The sequence below is a fragment of the Euphorbia lathyris genome, chromosome 1 (genome assembly GCF_963576675.1).
Source record: "Euphorbia lathyris chromosome 1, ddEupLath1.1, whole genome shotgun sequence".
Classification (NCBI taxonomy): domain Eukaryota; kingdom Viridiplantae; phylum Streptophyta; class Magnoliopsida; order Malpighiales; family Euphorbiaceae; genus Euphorbia; species Euphorbia lathyris.
In genome coordinates this window covers 33,096,567-33,111,926 of record NC_088910.1, presented here as the reverse complement: position 1 = coordinate 33,111,926, position 15,360 = coordinate 33,096,567, and the positions used below count along the sequence as shown (strand labels likewise).

The following is a 15,360-nucleotide window of genomic DNA, read 5'->3' as shown; positions in this document are numbered from 1 at the left end:
CCTTCTCTCTAGCATTCCTACCACCGCCCCTCACCACCCTCCCTCACCATCTCCGTTTTTCTCTCCTTTTTTCTCTCCCACCCCTTCTAAATCACTGATTTCCCTCTTGCCTGCTCCCCTCTTTGCTGCTGTCTAGTTGAGGAGGAAGAAGGAAGCTTGTCTTCCTTCTTCCTCCTCCTACCGTTTTTTGTTTTTCTGTTTTCGTAGTTCTTTTTCTTTTATCTGTGTCAGTGTTTTAGTTGGATCATATATATTTCATTATATCTTTGAATCCGTTTGAACTGTGCCTGTTGGTTAAAATCTTTGTTTTTGTAACATTTTCTGTGTTAGCAAGGACGGAAACGGTTGATCTTATCCGTAGATCACTAGATCTACGAGATTGCAAAAGAAAGGACTTAGATCCGAAGGTTCAGAATGGTTCAAATACTGAAGATTGGACTATAGTTGCTTTGCGGCGAGTTTGGAGTTACAATCTATATATATTTCAATTGTTGTTTATGTTTATGTTTAATGTACCTTTAATGATCTTTTTTGCTTTTAATAGTAATTTTCTTGCCCTAATGGACTATGTATTAGGCTTAGCCTATATGTGTGTAAGGTTTTATTCCTTACTGGTCTCATGTTGAGTTAATTATGAAACGCAAGGAAACATTTAAGGGCAAAACTGTCAAGACATGAAAATAAGGCCATTCCAAATTGCCAACACGCATAAATCATAATGCTAACTTCCAAAACAGAAAATAAAACAAAATAATTAGTCCCCGAATTTCCGCCAAATTCAATCTCTATCCCTAAACCATTGTGATTTGGTCCTTTTCACCCTTCTCACCAATGTAGCTTAGCTTCCAGTTCCCAGTCCAAGCAGATGCCTAACGGCCTAATACTGTCTTTACCTTTCCATTCTTCATTTCTTCCCCCAACAAAATGCCTTCTCTCACCAAGTCTCCTGCTCCTCCCTCCCTCCTCCACCAAGACAGTTTAGACGCCGAGCACCGCCTCCACGAGGCCGAGGAGCGGTTGCGGGAGGCTATAGAAGAGCTCCACCGCCGGCAACGTAGGGTTGCGCGTGGTGGTGGTTCTTATCCGCCTTGCGACCATCCACCGGATGAATCTTGTGTAGCCCATGCTATTGGCAATCTCTGTCAGAGCTTTCTTCTTTCTTATGGCGTTAGAGTCGGGGTTGGCATCTTGCTTCGAGCTTTCAAGCTTGCTAAGGGACAGTCTTACTCTTCGCTTCTTGATCTCAAGGTTTACTCCTTCACATTTTCTTTCCAATTTCTTAATCTTCTAAGAATTATGATTAATTGCTGCATTAAGATGGCTGATCGACTGAATTCCTTGTTAAAAATGTCTTGTCGAGCAATGCGTGAAAATCTGAATCTGAATTTTGTGGCAGCAACTTGTCTCTGAGAAAGATTTAATAGTGAGAGAAGAAGCTTGCCGTATTGGATTACTGTTTGGTGGATTCACAGGGTCTTATCATGCACTTAGATGTTTATTTAGAAAATTTAGAAGGAAAGAGACGCCAGTTAATGCGTGAGTTGTTATCTTTCAATTTTTTGCCGTATATATGATGGAGAGCTCTATTCCTCATTTATAACATTGTTTGAGGGGATGATGGAGCAGAATTTTAGCAGGTTCGGTTGCAGGGTTATCTGTTTTAGCATTGGATGATTCCGGTCGAAGGCGTACTCTTGCTCTGTATCTTTCTGCTAGGTTAGCTCAGGTATGTACACATTTCAATGTGAATTGATGTTTCCGGTCTTTGACTTTTTTGTTATCCTAATTTTACCTCTATATTGTCAGTGTGCATATAATTCTGCAAAATCTAAGAACAAGTTTCACCTCTGGGGAAGCCATTGGAGACATGGTGATTCATTGCTCTTTGCTTTGGCATGTGCCCAGGTATGAGCTCGTGTTCATTCGGAATGAATTTTTTGTTAATATCATATGACAAACTTGGTATTTTAACCTGCTTACTGAATTAGACACCATTTAGAATGTGGAAGACATTGACGTGCCCGTGAAATTAGCAACTGAGTGACTTCTGTTGCATCTGATTGCTGTTGGGCTTAGAATTGGTTAATTGAAGCTAGAGATTAGCAACTCAGCGTGATAACCAATTATCCTTCTATTGTATGGGGCATGAAATAATCAAGTAGTATTGAGCTGCCTTGATTACAATGCAAACAGGAGATGGCTCATTGGAAAAACGAGCAGACAATGGGCATTATTTATGTTTGAATTTCCAAAAGTAGTTAATTGAGAGCAAGTGAGGGAGTTTGCTACTGACCTTATGGTTTTTACGTAGACTGCTCGACCAGGGAGGAAGTTAGCTGTTCAAAGTTTCTGCAAGAGCCAGTATATGGATTAGAAGAACAGGGAAAATGTGGTTTGCAACAGTAACTAGGAATATAGAGTTGGATAAGAGTATTCTCTCATGTGCACCTGGAGCTTTGAAGAATTAATGACTTCATTGAATGTATTTGATTATATGCAACTATGGTTCTGGTCTAGAGTAGCTGGAAACAAAACTGGATAATTATTTGTTCATATTTCGTGTGTTATATGATCAAAAGCAAGGCTATATTTAGCTGATATAAAGTTCCCAAAAGACAAATGATATGACCTGACAATTCTCTGTTAGTTCTGATGACTTATTTCGGGCTATTTGTTAGTATGTTAACTCTTCCATTTTTTGCCTTTTTCAGGTTATGTATTGCTTTGTAATGCGTCCTGAGAGCTTGCCAAAAGCATATCATGACTTTATTCAGGAAACCGGGCCAGTGGCACAGCCTGTGTACAAGGCTGTGAGAGAGAGCTGTAGAGGTGGCCCAGTGGATGTTGCCTCATTATCAGCTTATCTATCTAAAAGAGGGAAACTTGAGTCAGTGAAGCTGGAAGAGTTTCCTTCTATTATTCCGTGTTCTGTTATTCATCCCGACACAGGGTCATGTTTACATCACAATGCTAATGCTGCATCAGCTACATTCAAGAAAACCTTTCCGCTTTATTTTTCACTAACCTTGGTACCATATGTTGTTCTACAACTTCAGAAGGTATCATTATCTCAAACTGATCCTTTCAGTTCTGAAAATGTTTTCTTTTTTATACTTATCTTTTGAGGGAGTCCAATTAGGAGTTGTATAATTAATTTGCTCTCATCTAGAGTACTAACAATAATGTAGAAAACAAATTCCATATTTGCTTACAAAGAAGTAGACCCGTGAAAGACAATTGCGTATTTGTTATTCTGCATTAGTAGGGTCCTGCAAGGAAAAATTAAGAGACAGAACTGCCCTCCTTTATGTGAAAAAAATTGTTTTAGATTTGAGAACGTGTATACAAGATCAAACAATTTATTTGAATTTACTGAAATTGTCACTGGTACAAGATTGTTATAGTTGCACAATTCATTTAGCTTAAATAATTATTTCTCTGCTCAAACTCTAAAATCTAGCTTTTATTTTGCAGAAGATTTTTTTGTCATCTCTCTCTCTCTCTCTCATTAGTTGTTGAAATATTCTGAAGTTGTGAACTTCTATTACTTATTTATTCTGCAAACTTTACATAAGCATCTTATTTATTTGGTTGTTTGTGAAGCCATTGTATTTTATGCATGTCGAGCATGGCGTCTAACCTTTATTCTCTCGAAACCGGAACTAATTGACCTTTGTTCCAATATTTTTCTGCTGCAAAGTTCATGGAAGCTCCAACTAGAACATGTTGGCTTGCTGTCAGAGATGCTGTCCGCTCAACAACGTTCTTATCTGCATTTGTTGGAATTTTTCAGGTAAATATTTCCTCGGTTTTATTTTCGTCTCCTTTTCTATGCTGATCAATATTTTCTTACTAGTTCATTGATGATACAAGGGTGTGATATGTCTGCATAGAAAAGTTGCAACTGTAGACCACAAACTTGTATATTGGTTTGCAGGAGGAATATCTGCCCTTTCTGTATTACTGGAGAAAAAATCTAGACGTGCCGAACTTGCCTTGTATGTCCTACCAAGAGCTGGAGATTCGTGGTGGTATATTCTAATTAACCGACACTTACTTCCACATATCAAGAATGCAGAGGTATTGTTATCATCTTACTAGTGTTTTCTCTGCTCTTAAGACTATGATTCAATTCTAATACAAAAACAATACATTTTTATTTTGGATATTGTTGGCTTCTTCGTAGTAAGTTTTCTATTTAAGATCCAACATATTGGAATGAGACTTACTAAATGACTATTTAGAAATGAATAAACTGAGTGACCATTGCCATGCAACTGTTATGGAGAAACTTGTTCAGAGGTGGAGACTGAAATTACAGTTATTGGTCAATGTTTTCAGTTTTTGTATCACCTTGAAATTCACATGTCTGAATATATGCATGTAATGGATAATGCAAGAATTGCCAATTGAGTACCACATTCTGCTTGCTAGTTGCTTCTAAAGGCCTATACAAACTGAGTGACCATTGCTATGCAACTGTTATGGAGAAGCTTGTTCAGAGGTGGAGACTGAAATTACAGTTATTGGCCAATGTTTTCAGTTTTTGTATCATCTTGAAATTCACATGTCTGAACATATGCATGTAATGGATAATGCAAGAATTGCCCAATTGAGTACCACATTCTGCTTGCTAGTTGCTTCTAAAGGCCTATACAAACTTCTATTGCTAAGTGAATAATTGTTGGGTGATCTTACAGGTGGCCTTATTTTGTGCATGCATGGGAGGAATAATGTACTATTTGGAGTACGAGCCAGACACTATGGCTCCGTTGCTCAGAAGTCTGATTAGTCGCTTCCTGGCCAGCAGAATAAGCAATCCAAGCTCCCCGTCTAGTCGAACTGCTTCCTACACATATCTGCAGGCTCTTGATGCCATGAAGCCGCAAAAATTGCAGGAGAGCAGGGAGGCTGAAGCTTCATCGTCTCAGAAATACGATCTTGAATCCATTACAGGGCTGTAAGTGTTGTTTGGTGGCTTCATATGCAGGTTCTGCTAGTAAATGCTCCAACCATTCTTTGACCATTCTATTATATGTATCATTTGTTTTATGGCAGAGAATTTTTGCTTAATACATAGGCATTTACCTACAAGGAGATCAATAATATCAATGCTTTAGATAATGGAACATGCAAGAGATTAGGCTTTTCATTTAAAATGTCGGGTTTTCTTTTCCCGTATGATTATATATGTCCTGCCCCTAGCAGTTCATGAGGAGCACATAATTTTTAGCAACCCTATATTGCGGAGGGGGATTTCTCTTGTAAATAATTGCAAATATTTTTAAATGCTTTGAATCTTAATCATTACTTTTCAATGATGATGGAATTTAGTCATTATTAACTTTGATTCTAAATGAAGAAATAGATAGAGATTTGTTCAGGAGACGTTATTTTCTGAACATGGTATCTTCAACTGAAAGCAAGCTTATAAATTATTTTTCAACATTTCAAAATAAAATAGTGGTTCATTTCCTTATCTTTTGGCGCCAGTTTTTCGAAGTTAAGAGTTTTGATGCTTTCTGTGATGATTATTTAGCAAATTCGAATCAAAGCAAATGACATTTCTGTTTGGTTTTTTGTGAGAGACCGGAACAAATGAACTTGGAAACTGTAAAAGAAAAGCCTGGCCAATCCCCTGCATTGGAGGAAGTCCAGCAGATAATATGGTCCAAAAAACAACTATCGCTTAAAGCAACCAGCTACAAGTATATATATATATATATATATATATATATATATATATATATATATAATTTTAAGTTTACTGCTGCATCTTAAAAGAGAGAAATCAGTGTAAATATTTTCAAATGAAAAGTGAGAAAATCTGCAGAAATGTATGACTATGGAACGATAAATCATGAAAAGCTAGCATATCTAATGACTTGTATTGAAAGAATTGAGAATAGCCGGGATAAACATAAAGATCAACAGGATATATATTAACCGGAAGGGGTTATTTGTGGAGATTACGATGGACTAACATTCTAACCAGGTCCTTATGGAGCATACCTACACCAGAGACATTCCAAACATCAGAAGCAAATAACTCAGTAGATTACTTCAAAATTAAGAAGGGTAGAAACTGAGAGTCTGAGACAGTCCTAAGGTGTTTTTGGAACAAATTCTTTCAATGGCAATGCAACAATTCCATACTTACTAATAACTAAGAACTTTTATCAATCATCATTAAATTTACAGATTTTATATGTTTTGTTACCAATTCTACACTCAATACCACTGAATTTACAAGTGAATACACGTCTTTGTAATGAACCACCAATGCCTGACTTGTTTACTTGTTCAATAACTCTCTTCAAGGAATCACTAACGTCTCCTAACAGCCAAGCCAATGATATATGAGGGCGTGGATCCTGTTACAGCACAGTAACTTGTAAGGTGTAACATAAATGAAAGAACATTCGATTTGCATATAAGATGAGTGAATGATATTCATACCTTATAAAATTCAGGAAGACTATGGAGCTTATAAACCTCGTTAACTGATTGAATTTGCTTAGTTATCTGAAGAAATTTAACTCAGAATCAATAATAGCATAGAAAACCAATGTGAAGTATAGAGACAACCAGCTTGACACGATCACACCATAGCTCATTTTGACATAAGTAAACATAAGAAGTAAAACGTTACAGTATACCTCTGCTAACCCTCCTGTGACAATTTCTATTGAAAGAAAAGTGCGAGTCTTATCATCATTCACAAAAGCTTCCCACTTGCTAAAATCAATCCAATATCTGCTTGCAACAGAACAACTTGTTAAAGCTGCTTTCTTAGGGATTTAATGGGACTGAACTGAACATTAAAGAAAGAACTGGAATGCACAAGAAATAAGCTTGTACCGTTTCTGAAACTGAAGCCTTTGGCGAAGCATTGTAATTACTGAATCAATCTGATGAACTCGAATTGGAACAGTTCTTCCCAAGCTAATGTGGAACTCTTGTCCTAATGCAATTTGTTCAAGTTTTTTATCATCTTTGCACAAAATGTCAAGCGGAACATCCGCATCAACAACATGAAGACCAGGCACAAGAGATGATACTCTCTTCAAAAAGTGGGTTGCTTCCTTCTTTGATGGAGACGGTATATAAACTGAAATTACATCAATTTCTCAAATCCGGGAGCTTTTGATTTCCCTAATGTTTAAATGAATAGGTAAAATGTAGAGTAAGAACCTGGGATGTAAACATGTAAAGCGTAGTTGCCTTCAACGTGCGCAAAGCTCCTCACTCGACTAGGCTTGTCAGATTGAGAGAAATCCATGGCACCTTAACCATGTCAAATCGTCGAACACTTGGTGAGCAGAAACAGAAACTTGTCGAATAAAGCTCAATTGATTAAAATTAGAGAAATTCATTGGTACCGATGGAATTGGGAGGAGTGAGAAGCGATAGAGGAGGCGGCGGCAATGGAGCTTTGATCTCCTCTTGCATATGCAAAATTGGGGCAGATTTTGTGGTTGGAAGCTGAGTATCCGAATCAGAATCTGATGATGCGTCTCCATACGAGGCCAGCAGAGCTTCCATTCTCGATTTCTCTAGGTTGGTTTTGGGGAAAAGAAGAAGGGAAAGTGAACGACGTCAATCAATACTGATACTTTAGAATTTAGTGTTTTCAACATGTAAATTGGGCTTTTTTTCTCATTGAATCCTTCTATCCATGGAGGTCAGCTTTAACTTCCATATCTTATTCTGAGATTTTTCTGTATGATTATCAATGCATTGAATCAAGTTGTAATCAACCAATTAAGATTGGTCGAAATTGCCTCTAATTGCTTAAATCGAGTTTTAGGTTGGATCATATTGTATTGAAATAAATAACCATTCACAACCGATAAGTTGACATTTACTCTAACCATCTGTTTTGTCCCTAACAATGCGACGTCACAATCAAGATACATACATATATCTATTGTATTTATTACTCAATTACTTAGTGCTTTCATCCTAAACTCTGTAAAGTTATATATGGGGTCGTTGGTCAACGGTTTCGCCTTGATTTTTTTTTTGTCTTTACTTTAGGCATAGAAGGAGTTCATACCGACATTGAAGCATTATTATATGAATTCAGGCATATCAAATTAGTGTGGTGAGTGTGGATCGAACAAATAAGCGATCATGGCTCATCAATAAAACTTAACGAACCCATCATCCTCATAACGTATCTAGGAACCCAAAACATCAGTAGATGCTAGCACTGATGCACTAGGTCTCCTCCAAATCTTGCCTGACCTTGATAAGCATAACGAGGAATGGTTAGGGTCACCCAACCCTTCCAATTGGGAATTCATGGACCGTGTAACAACTCCTTTACAACATTAGCATTGTGCAAAAAGCCCCTAACGCGGATGTAGCAGGAATGGACGAGTTACAAGAAAATTTAAACGCAAATGAGGAAGCTATTAGATTGGCGAATAGAAAAGACTCTATCGCATGCTCTACCAGACATCATATTGTTTGTAGATGTCCTCGTAGGAGGAATATGTCGCTAGAATACCTACAGGAGGATGCAAAGAGGAGGCCTAGAAAGAAACAACGAACTCATTGTAGACATCAAAACTATCGCTCTTGGTCACGCTTTTCCTCTTACAGTGAGAGTAGTTAGAAGGATTCTTGCAGGGAAGGTCACCCCCCCCCCCCCCCCCCCCCCCCCCCCCCAACCAACGTGCGTGTCGTGGAAACATGTCGCCATATCTAACTTCTCATGATACCAAAGAAGTCATGGAAAAGAGTCTGAGTCCTTGATAGACCATCGTAGATCAGATAAACGCTCGAATGTGTCAAGGTCCCCAAAACATAAGCCTAAGGCTTGGAGACACTCTGATGAATCAAATTGTAGGGCAAGGGTAAGGCATTGAAAATCTCTATTGGATCGCGATCTCAAGAAAAACACTAACTAGGGAGAAATACAATTGTATCAAGATCTCCCAGTGATTGACAGACAACTCATCAGTGCACATCCTCTGATAGTGAAGATAATCAGAGGCATGTGCAAAAATAATCAATGGAGAAGATTATCCGAAGGGAGCTGATGTACATTATGGCAGATGCAGGCATAAGCGCTCGTATGTCAGTAACAGATACTAGCTCCTCGTTATGTTTATAGATCTTCCATGAGCATATGCCCAAAGGTTTTAAATATCCCTCTCTTACAAATATAATAGGATGGGAGATCCAACCTTACATGTATAGAACTTTGATAGTTATTTAACTGTCATATCGGATCTTCCAAACAATTTTATCGATAAACTCAAACAGTTTCGTCCATTTTTTATCTTTAATTATTGAATAACATTGTACTTTTATTTCTACTAATGTAATAAATTGTCCTTGAGTTCGAGCAAAATACTAAGGGTGAAATTGCACCCTAAAAAATGTTAAGGATATAATTACATTTTTCTAATTAATATAACCTTACTTGATTGGGATATGACGTGCTTCAACATCACCAAGCAAAGATGCACATCACAATACTTATCCTTAAACCATTTTCTAGTTACAAAAAATCATCTAGTTTAGAAAACAAAAAGTACCATAAGTTTAACGATACCATCATCATCAAAGAAACATTCATATCCATAGTAAATACATATTAGCTTATTGCAAAAGATGATACATAATTAATACATATCAGCAGAAACAATATTTTAGTTTCACTAATACATATCAGTCTATTATAGAAGATGTAATTTGCAAATTATTTTGTAACTTGCAATGCATTAAATAGTGAGTTGATCATATTTTGCAATTTTGAAAGGAAACGAGTGCAATAAGTTTATTTGATACATTTAATTGAGCATGATAATAACAAACATAAAAGGGTAAGTACTACCAAAGTTTACATCTCAATAACAAAAATCAATATTAACCAACTAAAGATGTAGTTACCTCAAAAAGAAAATCAAATACTGAAATAGACTGAAAATATGCACCCTCAGTCATAATTAGAAGTAAAGATTATAAACTAACCACACAATTGAAACATTATCTAAAATAATAAATAGGATAGAAATCACTTGGTGGCCTTTACAGCCGGTCCCAAGCCCGGACAAAGGAGGAGGGTTGCGGTAGGTTTGTGGCGGCCAGCGTAAAACTTAGCCACATCTTATGACATGAACCATAATATAAATACCGTTGGGGCGTTCCCTACTCAGCGACGCGCTGCACTTCCTAGACCCGGGTGTAGTGATAAATGTGCAAGGGTTGCTAGGTCGTCGCCCCGAAGCGGCGCGCCACCCCAGGACCCGGGGGTGGTGTCAAATATGCAAGGGTTGCGGGTAAATAAGCTAGTCCACGGTAATGGTAGGGGTAGGGGTAAGGGTAGTAGGTTACGCTTTGGGACATGGAACATAGGTTCTTTGACAGGAAGATTAGCTGAAATTGTAGATGTTATGAAGAGGAGGAGAATAAATATATTATGCCTACAAGAAACCAAGTGGGTTAGAGCCAAGGCTAGAGAGATAGCTCCTTGGGGTTATAAGCTTTGGTACTCAGGAAAGGATAAGGGTAGAAATGGAGTAGGTATTCTTATTGATAGGGAGTATATTGACGAGGTAGTAGCGGTGTCTAGGAAGAGCGATAGAATTATGAGTGTTAAGCTAGTGATAGGGGATGAGGTTGTGAATGTCATTAGTGCATATGCGCCACAAATAGGATTAGATGTGTCTATAAGACAAGCTTTTTGGGATGACTTAGAGGAAGTGGTGCAACAGGTTCCTAGGGATGAAAAAATGGTACTAGGGGGTGATCTCAATGGACACGTGGGTTCTAGGCGAGATGGGTTTGAGAGTGTTCATGGAGGGTATGGCTTTGGAGATAAGAATGAAGCAGGAAATGATATTTTGGAATTCGCATCAGCCTATGACTTGAGTATCATGAACACATGGTTTATGAAGAGAACATCCCACTTAGTGACTTATCGGAGTGGCGGTAATGCGAGCCAAATTGACTTCTTCTTAGTAAGGAGTGCTTGGAGAAAGAGTTATATTGATTGTAAGGTGATCCCTGGTGAGAGTACGACAACCCAACATAGAGTAGTGGTGCTAGATTTTCGAAGTAGGAAATGTATAAGAAAACAAACACCTCAAGACTAAGATTAAGTGGTGGAAATTGCAAGGGGAGAATCAACAAAAATTTGTGGATGAGATGACCAAAAAAGATATTTGGACTTGCAATATGGATTCAGATATAGATTCGATATGGAATAAGATGGAGCATAGTATAAGGGAAGTAGCGAAGGAAGTTCTAGGGGAATCTAAAGGTAGCATACCACCGGGTAAGGACACATCTTGGTGGACAGAAGAAGTACGACAAGCAGTAAAGAGTAAGAGAGAATCCTATAAACTATTGGGGAAATGTAGGAGTGACGAGAACTACGAAAAATACAAAGAGGCTAAAAGGGAAGTAAAGAAGGTCATACGAGATGCTAGAGCAAAGGTGAATCGGGATCTGTATACAAGATTGGATACGAAAGAAGGGGAAAGAGACATATATAGAATTGCTCGGATGAGAGATAGGAAGACGCGAGATCTCGGAAAAGTTAAATGTGTGAAGGATGTGGACCAGAAAGTCCTAGTTGGAGATAAGGATATCAAGGAACGATGGAGGTCCTATTTTGATGACTTATTTAATGGAGATCGCCAACAAGATGTTGGAGATATAAGTATCCATCACGATATGATAAATCATGAATGCCTGCGGAGAATTCAAAAGGGTGAAGTCAAAATGACATTAAGTAAGATGAAGTTGAAGAAAGCAGTAGGACCTGATGGCATCCCTATTGAGATTTGGAGATGTTTGGGAGAAAGAGGAATCGAATGGTTGACGACGTTCTTCAACAAAATTTGGAGAAACAATAAGATGCCATCAGAATGGAGGAAAAGTACCTTAATCCCTTTGTATAAGAACAAAGGCGATGTCCAAGATTGTGCCAACTATCGGGGAATCAAATTAATGAGTCACACTATGAAACTTTGGGAGCGAGTGATTGAACAAAGGCTAAGGAGGACGGTGAAGATCTCGGAAAACCAGTTTGGCTTTATGCCGGGAAGATCAACTATGGAAGCCATCCATCTAATGAGACAATTAATGGAGCACTATCGAAATAAGAAGAAAGACTTGCATATGGTTTTCATTGACTTGGAGAAAGCATATGATAAGGTACCAAGGGAAGTACTTTGGTGGGCCTTGACAAGGAAAGGCATTTCGCGGAAATATATTGACATCATAAAGGACATGTATGAGGGAGTATGCACGAGTGTACGTACTAGTGTTGGGAAGACTGAAGAGTTTCCTATTACGATTGGAGTGCATCAAGGTTCCGCACTAAGCCCATTTCTTTTTGCCATCGTTATGGATGAACTAACAAGTTCACTTCAAGATGGTATACCATGGTGCATGCTGTTTGCAGATGATATTGTGTTGGTTGATGAGACGAAAGAAGGAGTGGAGATGAAGTTGGAACTATGGAGGCAAACTCTAGAATCTAGAGGCTTTAAGTTGAGTCGAAGTAAGACAGAATATTTGGAGTGTAAGTTTAGCGGCCGTAGGAGTAGGGAGGCAGGGACAATCACCCTAGATGGGAGCGTTGTTCAGGCCTCGGATTGCTTCCGGTATTTAGGATCTATTATCCAAACGGATGGAGAAGTAGATGGAGATGTTGCTCATAGGATTAAAGCTGGTTGGTCGAAGTGGAAGAGTGCTACGGGTTTCCTTTGTGATCCCGGCATGCCTAATAGATTGAAGGGAAAATTCTACCGGACGGCAATTAGACCAGCATTGTTATATGGTACGGAGTGTTGGGCAGTGAAACACTGCCACATCCATAAGATGTCGGTGGCGGAGATGCGTATGTTGAGATGGATGTGTGGTCACATGAGAAAGGACCGGGTGCGTAATGAAATAATTAGGACAAAAGTAGGGGTCACATCTATTGAGAATAAAATGAGAGAAAACCGACTAAGGTGGTTTGGCCATGTGAGACGTAGAGCGCTTGATGCGCCGGTTAGGAGAACCGAAGAGTGGCAAAGGGATGTAGTGGTGAGGGGTAGGGGAAGACCTAAGCAAACTTGGAGGAGGGTGATCGAGAGTGATATGAGTTTATTGGGAATTGAGGAAAATATGGTAGTGGATAGGACGGAGTGGAGGGAGCGAATCTGTGTCGCTGACACGACTTGATTTTCACGGTTTTATATGATGGTTCATGTTAGCCGACCCCGAATCATTTCGGGACTAAGGCTTTGTTGTTGTTGTTGTTGTTGATAGAAATCATGACTTACCTAGACCTTGGCTTAGCTATATTCTGAAATATTTTCCTTGCTGCAGCTTTTGCTTCAATCTCACTTCTTATCTTTGTAGCAGACTCGTCGTCATCTTGACTAAAATCTCTTAATTGTTCATCTAATGTAGAAAAATTCACCATATCTATAAAAAAAATAAGCTAAGAAACATGTAAAAACGTAAGACATTGGACCACTTCACATTACCTAAGTTTTTGGTTCATACAATATTGCTTTGGTAATTAGCTGGCTGAAATATGATATTCGAGAATTTTCGTTACCTTAACACAAAATGTGCATAATCACGTATCTTTCAATATATGAATTATGGAATTGAACCTCCATTCCAGTAGACAGCAATTGATATTTAAATTTGAAAAGGATTGGGATACGGATGCAACACAAGCAACTTCCTTTGCTATAACTGCAACATCTGCTTCAAAACCTTGCAATCAAAATGTATAAACTATCAGTAAACCCCTACAAGAAATTTATGAATATTTGTAATTGTATTAATGAGTTAATACTTGAAATCGAGTTCCTACCAAATCTCCAATTGCTAACATTACATCCTTTACATCTGTTGGTCCCTTATAATGTAACAAGTTAGTTCCAAGGGGGGATATGAACTATTTAAAATTTTGGTACGTTAAGGCTGACTTCTTTTACAATAAAAAGGATTACACAGCGCGCTGAGTGAATTTAAGACACTAGCTTAGTCAACTTGTGACTAAGTCAGCTTCTTTCCTTGAGTCAGGAGATAGCACTTGAGTCTATTCCTGAACTCAGATACTCAATGCACACAACTCAGCGTGACCTCTTTACTTAGTCAGTTTTCGAGCAAGCAAAATATATCAAAGGAGTTTAAAGGTTAGAAAGATATTACTCAGCAGATTTATCCAGGTTCGGCCTCTATGCCTACGTCCTATCCCCGGAACACGTTCTGAGCTTTCAAATTCTCTACTGAGCTCTTTAAAGGTAGAGCACCAAACCTTTTACAACTAGAAGCTGAGTATAACAAGAGTACCTTCCTCTATACCTCTACTCACTCCTATTCTACCGCTGAGTACTATAACCGAGTACTCAGCCTCTCCTTTCTATACTTCTAGAAATGATAATGAGATTGTCCTAAACAACAATTGCTAAGACACTTTAGATGATAGGAAATCACTCTAGACTTTTACACAAAATATGGAAATTGGTGTAAGGTATTTGCTTTGCTTTTTCTCACAGAATCTTCGAGTATGAAATTGGTCAGCGTTTTGACAACTTGAAGTTCTGTATTGATTGAAGCATATCGATGGCCTTTATATAGTGACACTTGAGGCACCTGGTCATTTCGAATTTCGAAATAACTGTTGGAGGGAAACGGCTTCCTGTCATTGTCACTCTGGGTGTGCTCAGTGTCGTTGGCCAATAGAATCCTTGCATCTTCTGTCTTCGTCAGTCTTCGGCAGAATGTTTCGACATTTAAGGAAAAGTCCACGAGACAGCTTTCTGCGCCTTCTGATCTTTTCCCAAAGTAGAAATACTTTGTCTGGAAGTTGAATATTCTCTGTCGCTGTCCAGACTGCTTTGTCGTCCAACTCAGCAGCTTCATCTTGAAGCTTTTGCCACGAAGGCTTCTCGATCCTTCTCTTGCTGAGTCGTCGTTTTGGTTGATACGGCTTCATTTTGAACTTCTAAGCCGAATGGTGTTGATGTGTTGACTTGGGCTTGACTTCCACTTTATGGGCCTTTGGGCTTTTTAATCTCAATGTCTTATACACAATTAAACTCAACATTGAACAAACACATTAGTGTAAATAAATCAAAGCATTATAAATTTAATGTGTTAGAATATTTTTATCATAACTTAAATAATTTTGTCAAATCAAAATCATGTGGAAAGGTGTTTCAACAAACTCCCCCATTTTGATGTTGGCAAAAATATTCAGTCGAAGAACTCAGTATTGAGCTCCCCCATGATAGTTGACCTATTTTATCAAATAACTCCCCCGTAAGGGTTGAGCTACTGACTTAGTTTTACTCAAAACATTTCAAGGTTTAATTGAGTAAGTCTAAG

General features: G+C 38.3%; 2 protein-coding genes across 2 annotated transcripts; one reads left to right on the top strand and one right to left on the bottom strand.

Annotated features, from left to right (window-relative positions):
* The first annotated feature begins 521 nt into the window (after positions 1-521).
* On the top strand, positions 522-5,307 carry LOC136227186 (uncharacterized). The gene is made up of 8 exons (XM_066015869.1): positions 522-1,248; positions 1,397-1,536; positions 1,627-1,726; positions 1,807-1,905; positions 2,712-3,059; positions 3,701-3,793; positions 3,874-4,080; positions 4,701-5,307. The coding sequence occupies exons 1-8, from the start codon at positions 925-927 to the stop codon at positions 4,962-4,964; spliced, it is 1,575 nt and encodes a 524-aa protein (XP_065871941.1). The 5' UTR covers positions 522-924; the 3' UTR covers positions 4,965-5,307.
* A 728-nt stretch (positions 5,308-6,035) lies between these two features.
* Positions 6,036-7,810, bottom strand: LOC136228529 (uncharacterized). The gene is made up of 6 exons (XM_066016980.1): positions 7,383-7,810; positions 7,195-7,287; positions 6,862-7,111; positions 6,660-6,756; positions 6,460-6,525; positions 6,036-6,374 (listed from the first exon to the last, which is right to left on the bottom strand). Exons 1-6 carry the CDS (start codon positions 7,543-7,545, stop codon positions 6,180-6,182), a joined length of 864 nt encoding a protein of 287 aa, XP_065873052.1. The 5' UTR covers positions 7,546-7,810; the 3' UTR covers positions 6,036-6,179.
* Positions 7,811-15,360: the final 7,550 nt, after the last annotated feature.